This window comes from Furipterus horrens, unplaced genomic scaffold (assembly GCF_987537825.1).
Source record: "Furipterus horrens unplaced genomic scaffold, mFurHor1.1.pri manual_scaffold_2, whole genome shotgun sequence".
In the NCBI taxonomy this organism is placed as follows: domain Eukaryota; kingdom Metazoa; phylum Chordata; class Mammalia; order Chiroptera; family Furipteridae; genus Furipterus; species Furipterus horrens.
Genome location: NW_028327172.1, coordinates 41,225,349 through 41,238,511, shown reverse-complemented (window position 1 = coordinate 41,238,511; position 13,163 = coordinate 41,225,349). Strand labels below are relative to the sequence as shown.

Here is a 13,163-nt window from a genome sequence, read left to right as displayed (position 1 = left end):
CCTGGTTGAAGATTGCCTTTAATCACATTGAATACTGCTTGCCAGTCCCTTCCTGCCTGCAAAGTGTCCTCTGAGAAATCAGCTGATAGTCCTATGGGCACCCCCCGGTAGGCAACTCTTCGCCTCTCTCTTGCTTCCCCCAGGACTCTGTCTTTATCTTTCACCTTTGGCATCTCAGTCATGTTGCATCCTGGTGTGGTCCCCTCTGGGTCCAGCTCACCTGGGATCCTCTGTGCTTCCCAGACCTGTATGTCCATCTCCTTCACAAAATTTGAGAAGTTTTCCTCATTTTTTTCAATTCTTGCTTCCTCATTCTGCACTGGTTGACTGTTTTTTTCTTCCTTATGTTCCAAATCATTGGTTTGAACCCCAGTTTCCTTCCCTTCACCACTGGTTTTGTGTGGATTTTCTTTCGTTTCACTTAGCATAGCTTTCCGTATGCATTTGCCATACTCCAGCATATCTGTCAAGCCTGTGAGCATCTTTATCACCAGTGTTTTGAATTTTGCATCTGTTAGGTTGTTTATCTCCTCATCTATGAGGTTGTCTATCTCCTCACTGCTTAGTTCTCCCACCCGAACCTTGATCCATTTCCCCTTTTGGGCCATACTTCTCGGTCTCCTTGTTCTGACAGGCTCCTGTGTTTGTTTACCTTTGTGTCTTAAGCAGAGCTGTCGCTCCTGTTACATTGTAAGGAGTGGAGCCTTAGGGATTCTTCAGTACAGGGCAACCTGTTTCACCACGTTGTGGCTCTGTATGTGGGGGAGGGGTCTGAGAAGGAACAATGCCACCTGCCCAGCACTTGCCCCTTTTCTAAGCACCTCTCCCACTTCCGCACTGGACTGGCGCCTTTCTAGCCGCTGCCCTGGTCGTCGTTCCCAGAAGGGATGGGTCTGTGGACCTTCTAGGACCATGGGGGCCCTTTAAACAAGCGGACTCGGCTGAGAGACTGGCAATTTCTGCCTCCACCCCAGCCCCCACTGGTCTGTACAGTCAGAAACAGTGAGGCTTGATTTCCCCCATTGCTGGGACCATGAGCTTCGAGGGCCGGTGAGGAGCTGGAAATGCTCCCTAGGTGTCCCTCCTGACTTTAAAACGTGTGACTACGCTTTCTGCTGGCCTGCCGCTGCTGTCACCACCACACTGTGTCCTCTCCACCCTGGCTCTGCCTCTCCTATCTGTCTGGATGAGTATTTCTTTTTTATATTGTTGTTTGTTGGACTTCCATGTAGTTGGTTTTCTGGAACTTCTGGTTGTTTCTAGTTTTGAGGTAGTTGTATTCCTTCTTAGTTGTGGAGGGAGACACAGCGTGTCTGTCTATGCCTCCATCTTGGCGGGAGGTCCCTGCTCTCTCCTTTCTTCATCTCTACTTCATCTGTCTCTCTCTCTCTCCCCAACCCCCAGGTCTCTCCCCCCCCCCTCTGTCACTTCCCTTTCTTCCCCTTCCCCGTTTTCCCAAAACAGGACCGTTCATTCACCCATCTTGGGTTGGTTGCCTGCCCTTGGTCCTAACAGCCAAGGCAGTGGGTTATGGGGGAAGGGGAGAGGATTAAGGGAGCCATGTCTCACAACATGACTTTCAGAGACTCATTGCTCTGGGTGGGGGCACTGTAGATAATGGGGAGGGAGTGTTGTCACTGTGTGCTGGGAGGTCACTCCTAACCCCCAAGGGCTGGCCATCAGCATATTAATCAGCAGTTCCCATGATAGTCTTCAGTGGTCCTGACCTCCACGTTCACACATTTATTCAGCCAACATTCATTAAGCACCTGCCTTGTGCCACGTGCTATTTCAGGCCCTGGGAATACAGTGTGGAGCAAGGCAGGCAAGCTTCCTGCCACCGTGGAGCTTGCAGGCTGGTGGAAGGAGACAGACCAATCACAAACAGTAAACAGAAAATAGGTCATGATAAGTCGAGGATGAAAATACAGCAGAGATGTGTTTAGAGTGACTGGGGATATCTTTGTGATGGTGGTTGGGGAGGGGACACTGAACAGAGACTTGGAACAGGAAGCAGACAGCCGAGCAAAGACCTAGGAATGAGGGAGCACAGGTGGGTGTGGCTGGGACACAAAGTCCTCTGGAGTTGGCGTTGACATCGGGGCAAAGGGGTGGCTGCCCCTGCGGTTCTGGTCCCCAGCCCCTCCTGAGCCCCAGGGGAGAGGAGCTGAGCTCAGATGGTCCCCTGTGCAGGCTCATCTTGCCTAACGGGCTCCCACCAGAGCCATGAGAGTTCAGCTTCCCCGCGGGTAACAACAATGCCTAATTCAGCCAAGATGAGCAGCCCTTTCCTGGTCCTTGCTGCACTGTCAGTCACCTTTCTTCCTTATGCCCTGCTTGCAGCCCCTTGATGAAAATCCAGGGACCTCGAGTTTTACCTGAGCTGAATCTCTACCTTGTTCTGCCCTAAGGTGATTACCTCTCCCCACATAGCTCAGCAATTCCCTGAAGAATATCTGTCTGCGTTGTCTCCCAGGTCCCAACGGTCGCTTACCCTTTCCGCTCTCCCAGCTGTGCCCAGAGATTATCTTCTGGTCATCTCAAGGGGTCTCAAAACTGCTTCTCCCAGCTGCTCACCCCAGGTGTGGACCCAGCCCCTCTCAGCTCCCCAGAGCACACTAGTGCCAGGCTGTAGCATTTAATAAAAGTTTTCTAAGAATTGGGGATGAAATGAATGATTACAGAACAAAACAGATCATGTGAAAATGAAAGTTCTATAACCAGGGAAAGAAACATCTACCTGATGTCTAATTGTCCCTGCCAATAGGAAACTGCCTGTGAGGAACACACTTGACATCATTATGCAGAATAGCCTTTTATGGTCTTAGCCTCTGAGGCTGAGATAGCATCTGGACTTTACTTTTGATAATCTAAGTCCACCAATAGCCCCCTCCCTGGGCCATGCAAACTGTCCTACAAGTAGTTCCTTCCGCAGGTAACCAGGTAGAGGTGATGCATGAAGCTGGAGACAGTGTTCTCTCCACTCACCCAATGGTGCATGTGCCTGGAAGAGGTTCCTGTTTCCTTTTTTCTTTTCTTCTTTTTTTAAATCCTCACCTGAGGATATGTTTTTATTGATTTGAAAGAGAGAGACGACAGACAGACATACATTCATTGGTTGCCTGCCATACACACACTAGCTGAAGATAGAATCTGCAACCTTTGGGTGTGCAGCTCCAAGCAACTGCATCGTCACCCGGCCAGGGCAAGTTCCTATTTCTAATTCACGCAAAGGGCCAATGTCAATAGCATTGTGCAGAGATACAATTCATGGCCTACTATCTGTCATATTTTTTAGAAGAGAGCAGATACTCAGATATGAGAGAATTAATTGTGCTGATAGGTGCTTTTTCAGTATTGTGATATGAAAAACTGATAGGAGGAACAGTACCAAAAATTTGATATTATTAATAGCATCAATATAAGCCTCAAAATCTTTGGGGAGAAGAAAGTTTCTTATGTCATAACCTCTTTCAAACAACATATTTAAAGGATTCTCTCAGCTCTCAGAGAAAAATAAGCTGCAAGATTTATTTTTTAAAATTACCACATTTAATTGACTTTTCAAAATGAAGTTCTGTTCAATCTCTTGGATGGGTTTATCCGATGCAACTACATCCTAATGTTTAAGCTAATTCTGAGAACTCTCCCCCCATAAGGAGAACCCTTCTATACAGTCACACCTGGAGGAGAGGCGGGGAGCGTGAAGGGCCTGGGAGGCGGGCTCGAGGGCCCCACTCAAGGCTGTCATGCAGTTGGTATTTTATCCCTCAGGGTGCCACAGTAGGCTACAAATTCTACAGCCCTTCTCTTTGGTCTGTGTAAATTCTGGGAGTGAGTGACCGCCTCTGGGGTCACATCTGAAGTGAGTATCCCCTCCCACTTGGAAGAGGCTGGTCCCAGCAGGTGCCCAAGAAGGAGGTTGCCCAGTGCCCATCATCTCACCCTCAGGTGGTCTATGGAAGTGATTTCGGCAGCCCCTGCATTGCTCCCTTCTCATTCTAAGCCGCTTTCTTTGGGAAGAACCAGTTCTCCCTCCTTCAAAAGCTTCTACTGGCTGGCCCTACCTCCTAATAGTTCCTAAATTAAATTTCTTTTTTGTACTGTTTCTACTGTTGCTTTCTCAGCCTAGAACACCTTTCCTCTGCAATCACCATATGAATCCTACATAGTCCTCAGGGTTCAATTTAAGTGCCACCTCCTCTGTGAAGTCTCCAGAGACTGCACCCCACTTCACACAAAGTGCTCCCATGGTATTTTGATTATGATTCACATTGACCATGTTCTGCCTCTAGGTGTGGCTTTAGAGCTAGTTAATTCATCTGTCATCTCTCTCGACTGGGAACCCCTTCAGGTCTGAAATTGTGTTTACCACCTGGTAAAAAGTAGAGCCTTCATATTCACTTACTGATGAATCTTGCTGATTTGGGCTCATTGCCTACCTTTGCTACAGATGGTGACTGAACCTTTCCTATGTGGTCCATAGGGAAGTTTCCAGTAGGTGATGGTCCATTTGTGTTCACCAAGACAAGAGGGGACAAACTAGTCAGTGTGAGAGCGCCCAAGGGAGGATTGACTGATGCAGTCTGCACATAGCTCTGCACAGTGGTTGGAAGCACCCAGAGGAGAGACGCAAGGTGCTCACACATGCAGCAGGCTGGGTGTACCTCCTTTCAGTATCACCCTCGTGTCAGGCAGACAAGAACTAGAGGACATTGGGGTCTTTCTTTTTATCAAAAAAATGCCCATTATTCATAAGTGGTAATGGTGATATTCTGAAGTCAAGTTCACAGGTGAATGAATCCAGCATCCATGTTATTGTGCGCTGCTGTATAGGGTCTGTTGGTGGTTGTCAGGTAGATACATGGCTCTTCACTTCCTGTCTCTTTGGTATTTATAGTTACAGCTCTTCGTAATTTTTCGGAGCTCCATTTGTCCCTTTTCAGGAAATACTGAATTTAAACACTTTAGTACTGCTTGGAGCCCAGCCAAATAGAGCTCTCAGAAGCCGAAGCCCACCACCTCCTCTCCGCTTCACTGACCAGCATTTCCACAGGGCCAGGGCGGCAGGGACTGTCGAGGCCAGAGGGGTAATTCAGCTGCTCCCAGACGGTCACTTACCTTTGACCTCACTGCCCTCCTGTGTGTCCCCCAGTCCTATCCACACTGCTTCCGGGGGCCCAGTCCCAAAACGCTGGTCTGATTGGGCCCCTCCCTGCTTAAAATCCTTCAGTTACCGCCCTTTGTCCAGAGAAGGATCAGGCTCCCAACCTGGGCATTCGAGGTCTTCAGTGACCCTCCCTTCACCTGCTCCTTGCACTTCATGTTGAGGCCATGCCCAGTTACTGCTGACCCTCGCCGCAGTGTTTTCTGCTCACCCCATGTCCTTGTTTCTGCTTTCACACTTTCTTGTGCTGCCTTGCTACCCTCTTTGTCTGGCTGGGTCCAGCTTATCTTTGAAGCATCTGGGTCTGTTGTCCTCTTCTGCAAGAAGCATTCTGAACACCCTCTTACTATGATTTAATGGCTCTTGTCTGTTCTCTTCCCCTGGTACCCTGTACCTACCCCTAACACAACATTTGGCGCCATTTGGTGTCCTCTGTGTACATGTGTCATCCACAGCATGTCAACCGCTCCATGAGGCTGTCATCATTGTGAACCAGCACCCAGCAGAATGCCAGGCCCAGAGTCAGCACTGAACACGTTCTTGTCAGATGGAATTCCCATTTCTTCTATCTTACGATTTGGAAAACGATTGCTGATTCGCTAGATGAACTCTGCATGTCCTGTTTTCAGATCTACAGGTGTGGTCTTTCTATTAGTGTATAAAAGTAACCCAGAGCTACCTCTGAAAGCCAAAGAAGCTTCATTCTTCTTGAGGATTAAATGAGCCCCACCTTCCTTCCAGCACCCAGTTCTCCAAGGGCAAGGCAACACCCGTGAGAGTTAAGATGATGCAGTTCAGTTCCCAGTCATTGTCTCAGGTGAGGTTTGTGGCAGTTTTCATAAAGGTTTCCTAAAAAACATCATAGTTTAAAAACAGGTTGGGAGCCCTGGCCGCTGTGGCTCAGTGGATTGAGCGTTGGCCTGCGAGCCAAGTGTTGCTGGTTCAATTCCCAGTCAGGGCACATGACTAGGTTGCACGTCGGGTCCCCAGTTGGGGGCACAAGTGAGAGGGAACCACACAGTGATGTTTCTCTCTCTTTCTCCTTTTACTTCTCTCTAAAAATAAATAAATAAACAAACAAATAAATTATTTAAGAAAAAGAATAATATGTTTAAAAAAAAAAAAAACAGATTGGGAGACCCACGGCCAGTTCCTCCAAAAAGCTCAGAATTCCATCATCCTTGGCATCGCCATAGTGGCTGCTTATCTCAGCAACCTTTGAAGATGCCTCTGCATTACCTGCATCATTTATTATGTTCTGTTCAAGTAATGATCAGTCCAATTTCCTTTAAAATGATCACTTTGCAGAGGGAAATGGGGGGGGTGCTATCATTAATATATTCATCAAAAAATATTGATTGAATACCTAAAATAGACAAAAATTCTTGCCCTAGTAGAGCTTATGTGCTAGTGGGAAAAACAGAAAATAAACATTATATTGGTTTGGCCAACAAGTCTGTATGGTTTTTTCCATAAAATGAAAGACATGTTTTTCATTTTCACTAATAACTTTATTGATTTGGATATTTTGAGTATGTCAGCTGTCTCCCATGTGGTATAACATTGGTTGTTTTTAGTTTATGTCTCAGTTTGATTGCTAGCAACTTAAACTGGTCTGTTCGACCATGGAGCATTGTCCAAAAAGAAATCTCCAGCATGAAACTTTGCAAACCACTTTTGACACGTTCGATCAGTCACAGCAACTACCTGGTGCTCAAAGATGCTTTTTGAATGAATTAATGAATAAATATAACTAATGTTAACTTGGAATAACAAATTCTAAACATCTTCTACTTAACTTCATCAGGTAGTGTAAGTTTTTCCTTGCAGTAATCCCCTAACTTGCCCCTTCCTCTGAAAAGCTATCACAGCCCTCTCCTCACCTTTTTGAATGACACCTCACTTAGGACTGTTGCTTCTTGCTCGTTTCCAGTGAACCCTTCTCAGTAGCAGTCTCCATGTCACCCGTGCCACCATTCACCGCCTTTCCTCTCAAGGTTGACTTTACAGTGGATCCTAATTCACTTTCCTACGAAGACTGGACGGTTCAAATTCTTTTCTGAACTGAGAATCCTTTTTAGAAATGCATCGTAATGGAGTTGGCATTCAAGGTGTGGTGATTTGCCATCCTGAGCATGGTAATTAAAGAGCAGACATTTGGGTCCATAAACCATGTTGGCAGATTCTGGCCCTGCCTTTACTACCTTTTTTAGTTTGTCTTTCTCAGACTCAGTTACCTCTGTAAAAATGTAATAGTAATATCTATCACAGAGTGCCAAAGTTGAATGAGATGAGGTATGCAAAGCTCTCAGGATAGAGCAGGGTGCTTCAGTGCTCATTGAATAGCAGTTATTACCCAAATGGACTCTTTCATTTTCCATGCTATTGCTCCAGTCTCCTGACTGGAAGTGTAGTTACAGCCGTACTGCTTTATATCTTTAATATACTGATTCTTTAAGGGGTGACAGGGAGTGAAGAGTAAAGAATGCCCTCTTTGGAGAAAGGGGGAAAGGAAGAATCAGATGCTGAGTGGGCATGGCATGATGTTTTGTCATCTATTTGCAAAGCTGTGATACATAATAAATAGTCAACAAAATTCTGAGATTTATATAAATTTAAATGAAATTTTTAAATTTCAGTTTTTAAGCACATATAAAATTGAATCATGTAATGAGTCACTTCAATTTTTGACAAGCTTCTTAGCTCAAAGCCCTTAGTACTTCCTGTAATCAAAACCCATTTTCAAATTCACAGGAAGATATTATCTAATGATCCACTCAGTCTTTTCATGTTCTTAATTTGGGGTCAGTTGCAATGGCCTGTCTCACATCAGCTGTCATTTTTGTGATCGAAGTGTCACTTCACATTATATTTTTCATTGGGACAGTTCTCATCTTTGCTTTCAATTCAATTTAATTCAAATCAGATTCATATGTCTCAGGACAATTAAATTTGTTTAAAACCTCCTCTGTTCAAATAAGATTTTAACAACTACTCCTGCTGATGCCCCTAAACTTCCTGGTACCTTGTAAACTCCTAGCACTGCCTGGGAGGGCACTGGATCTGATAATGAGGTCATTTGTTTCTGCCTGCTGAAATGGGCTGGGGGCGCACACCAGAACCAGCTGGGCCAGCCACATGGCCACAGGTGCTCGGACACCATTGCCATCTACAGTCTTGATGCCACAGTCTCTACCACTCCATCCCCCCACCAAGTTCCTACTGCGTCAATATAGAAAAATATTTTTTTATACCTCATTTAACAGAAATTTTGACTGAGAAACAGCTTATTAGGTGCTAAGAGTTTGGAAATGTGTTGTAGTTTGCTTATTTGGTTTCCTTTGGTTAGCTGAGTGTTTCCTGTCTTCTCCCCACAAGACACACACAGGGGGCTGACCCACAGCACAATTCACTCAACAGTACACGAAATTGCCCTCCTCCCGGAACAGCTGGACGACTTTTCCCACACCTAGTTTCCATACCTGACTTTCCCTAGGAGAACTTTGTTTTCATGAACTCTCTCATAAGACCCCTGGTAGAGATGGCCCCTGCATTCCATCAGATGTGGTGAAACTCTTTTATCATCTCGTGGCTGGCAGACTAAAGTCTAGCGTAGGAAAACAAAGGACACTGGGACCTGGCAGTACCAGAGCCCAAAAAACTTACTCAGCTGAAGAAAGGGGAGACCAATAGTCTACGCCACAGTATTCCCAAGGGCTGAGCTTGATTCCAGGTAATTGCACACAAAGAAACTCACTAAGTGAGTGAAGCCCAGCTATCCAGGTCAGATCAGAGCTTTACTATGATTTTCCCAGTGGCAGCTTGACCTCTGCTGGGTATGGGGCCTGGTACAAGATCGGCTGAGGTCATAGCCCAGCCCTCTAAGCAGTCTTCAGGTAATGCCATAACAAATCACAAATAGAGGTGGTCTCTAAGGCTTAGGCATTTTGAGAGAGCTCTATCCAAAGCAGTCTGAAGGGACTGCTCAAATGGAGAGGTAAAATTAAAGTCAGAACAGAGAAGAATGGGGTTGTACCTAGAACTGAGGGGCAAATGAGATATACAAATGGGTCACTATAACCAGGGGAGTCCAGAGAAATGGGATAAGAAGGTAGGAACTCATAAGTGGGGTACGGCACCTGCTGCATACTACTAGATTGGACTAGTTTCTTGAAGTTATTTCATCTGTCTAGGCAGAAGCTCAGATGTATAGCTTGGACTTACAGAGTGAGTTTCAGAATCATGTACAGTAGTCCGTCTCTATATCGTGGTTCACTTATCGCAGGATTTTTTAAAATATTATAATTATTTATACCAGATTTTTCGCTATATCGCAGGATTTTGCAGTATTGTATACATATGTTGTTAAAGTTACATAGGTTTAAGAGTGTAGAATATGTTCAAGAACATAAGTAGTGTTTATAAAAGTGTGGGAAAGGTTAATAAGGGACTGAGAACGGTTTATAAGTGTGTGGGAAGGGTTTATAAAGCCTTAAAATATATATAAATACTAAAATAAATGTAATCTTCCTATTTCATGGATTTTCACCTATTGCGGGGAATCTAAACGTAATACCCGCGATAAGTGAGGGAATACTGTAATTGTTAAAGCTTAGACTTTGAAGTTAGAGGTCTTGGGTTCAAATCCCAGCTCTGAGAGTAACAGCATGGCTTTGGAAAAACTAATCTTTCTACATCTCTGTATCATCAAGTAAAGAACATTATAGGATTTTTGTAAGGTGAAAAGTTTATATCCTAGTGCCTGGCACACAATAGGTACTCAAAAGCTGAAGGGATGTGGCATGTGGCCTAGTTGTCTTAACAGCAGGACAACTAATTCCAGACCACATTCACTGGTGGGGCTGAGGCTGTTAATAGTTTGCCTTCCCTGGAAGGACTCGGGCTGGCACACTGGGCCAGCAGGTATGGGTCTCAGAGCTGAGGGAAGGGGCCCTGGGAAGCAGGGCCTGTTGTGGGTGGTGGGTTAGGAAGTAGAGCCATCTGGAGGGTACTCCAGAACATCAGATGATCTGAGAAAGTTGTATTAGAATCACAGTATACGCAAACATCTATTCACATTTTCTTCCTAGACTCGGAAAGGAACATACCCTTTCCCAGGGGGATGGGTGTATCCACCCCCAGACACTCACTTCAAAGCCAAGGGTCACAGTCAGACATGGCTTTCCCTCTACAGTGCATGCTCCGGCTTGCCTTACTTCCTCTAATAGCCTCACATGCGAACATTTGCTCTTTGAAATTCCATTTATATATTCCAGTTTGGGAATGTCTGTGGCTTTCCCATAGTATATATATTATATATGCTTTTTTATTACTGCTATGTCCGTGGAAGTGACTCTGTTTTTTTTTTTTTTCTCGCTGTGACTGCAGCATTACTCTGTACTAGAAAATGTCCTGAATTTATAAATTAAGTTGAATACTGGGCTGAGAGTGAAACAACAGACCTTGCTACTCTAAGTCTGGGCTCCAATGAAAGCCTATCCTTCACAGACTGGAAACAAAGAAGGGAGGTTGCACCAGGCAGACCTCCTCTCTCTTCCCCAGCCTCGCTTCCTACCACTCCACCCTCACACCAAATTCTGACGATAGTTCCAGTGCGCCACATGCCCTTTCCTGTCTCAGTGCCTTCGCACAGGCTCTTCCTCCGCCCAAAATGGCCTTCCCTCCTTCCCTGCTGATGGAGTCCCCTTCAGCCTCAATGCTCCAGCTCCAAACTTACCTTCCTTTTTGCTTGTTCATTTGTTTTGGTGTTTTAGATTCCTTCACATATAAATGAAACCACATGGTATTTGCTTCTCTGTCTGACTTGCTTCACTTATCAAAATACCCTCTAGGTCTGTCCATGTTGTCACAAATGGCAAGCTAAGCTTTTATTCTGTTTTACTGCTGAGTAATATTTCATTGTGTATATGTACCACAGGTTCTTTATCCATCCATCTATTAATGGACACCTAAGTTGCTTGAATATTTGAGCTATTGTAAATAATACCACAATGAATATAGAGGTGCCTATATGTATCTTTTTTAATTAGTGTTTTTCTTTTCTTTGGATAAATACCCAGAAGTAGAATTGTTGGGTCATGTGGTAGTTCTATTTTTAGTTTTCTGAGGAATCTGCCTAATGTTTTCCATAGTGGCTGCACCAATTTGCAGTCCCACCAGCAGTGCACAAGGGTCAACATTATTTGTTGACTTTTTGTTAATAGCTATTCTGACTGTTGGGAGATAGTATCTCACTGCGGTTTTGATTTGCTTTCTTTGCAGACTCATAGAAACAAATCAAACTGATGGTTGCCAGAGGGGAGAGTGTGGGGGGATGGGTGGAAAAGGTGAAGGACAATATAGTCAGTAATATTGTGGTAAGTTTTTATGGTGATAGATGATTACTAGACTTAGTGCAGTGATCACATTGTAAGGTAGATAAATATCTAATCACTATATTTTACACCCAAGACTAATGTAATATTGTATACCAACTGTACTTAAATTTTTTAAAAATTTAAAAGACTTATCTTTCAGCATTCTGTCTGTAAACTTCCTCAGTCCCCTGGAAATTTGTCCCTCCCTCCTCTTTGCTCTTATGCATTTTAATGTATACCTCTGTTTTTCAGCCTCTCATGTTGTCATTTTTCCCTGTGTCAGCCCCTTGAAATCAGGGTGTGTGTCTTACTCATGGAACTGTGTCCCCAGCATCCAGAACAGTGCAATTGTTTGGTATGCATTAAAAATATATGGATGAAAACCAAAGCATTCTTTTTGTTTCTTCTTCCTGCAGAAACGATGACTGTGGGTAAGAGGACTGCTTTGGCAAGGCACAGTAGGACAACCATCTTACAAAGATCTTAAGTAACGTTCCCTCTCCAACAACACCTGGACGGCTCCAGTGACCAGATGCTCAGCTGTAACCACAGCAATAACTGGCCTTCTTTCCAGACTGGGTTTGGCGAACATGAATGGTGCAACTGTCTTCAGGTGGTGTGCTGCAGGGAAGGCACATTTCTCATGGCCAAGAACCACGACCAGACTATGGAAGAAACGAACTGATGCAGTGAGAGGACTGGGAGTACTCTGAGTACCAGGACTCATAGTGACGAGGTCACAGCATCTGCCCCAGCAACATCATATCGACATGATGTTATTTGCTTGAACACCCTGGAAGGACAGAATGTTTTAAAATATATCCAGGTGCTAAATAGGCAGCAGATTTACTTCACCTTTGAGCTAACAACTGTCTCCAGAAAGTAATTTCATCCAAGAAGTGCTCCAGCTTTGCAAGGAATAGCCCCAGGAGTATAATAGAATAAGCAGGCTGTTCCCCTGGAGAAAATCTCATGCAAGGAGGGCTAGTTCACAGCAAATTCACTGCCCCCTCCCATGCACATGGCAGCAAGCACCAGTGGATCATGGCCCTCTCTTCTGCTAAACCCAGATTCCGAGGAGTCAGAATCTCCAACACGTCTTCTAGATAGCCAGCAGCCATTCCCTTCCACCTGGTGTTGGCATTAGAATGAAAGTTACTTGTCATTCCTGTTAGAGAGGCATCCATCTGGGTGTCGTAAGCGTCCTGGAATACCCTTTCCCAGGCACATTTGTCCATGGAGGCCATAGCCTCAGACAGATGTGCCACCGTGTGAGCTGAGTTCGTGGAGAGATAATACCGTAGTCCCCTGACAGAAGGCACAATGCTTGGGACTTCTTGGCCTGAGTGCCTTCTGGGGTATTTCCATATGCAACAGCCCAGAGGCATAGCCTTGAGTAGTTTCCTTTTCACTTCCAGACACATACGTCACTTTCATAGCACTTGGGGAATAGAAATACCTACAAGAGTGAAGGTCAAGGGCTCTCCCCGGGTATCTCATTCATTACTCAGCTTCCTTTGTGACCATATTAGCCAACCCACTGCCAGCTGCATCCCTCATCCTCACTGCTTCTGCCATGATATAAATGAAACCAAAGGCCTCAGCATGCCCTGGGAGGG

General features: G+C 45.0%; 1 protein-coding gene across 1 annotated transcript in view; it reads left to right on the top strand.

Moving 5' to 3' along the window:
- Positions 1–12,271, top strand: part of SYT9 (synaptotagmin 9) — a 189,852-nt gene extending 177,581 nt beyond the window's left edge. The window contains exon 7 of the mRNA XM_090267670.1: positions 11,961–12,271. Within this exon, the coding sequence (XP_090123796.1) occupies positions 11,961–11,969 (9 nt within the window). The 3' untranslated portion in view covers positions 11,970–12,271. The remainder of the gene's footprint in view (positions 1–11,960) is intronic.
- Positions 12,272–13,163: the final 892 nt, after the last annotated feature.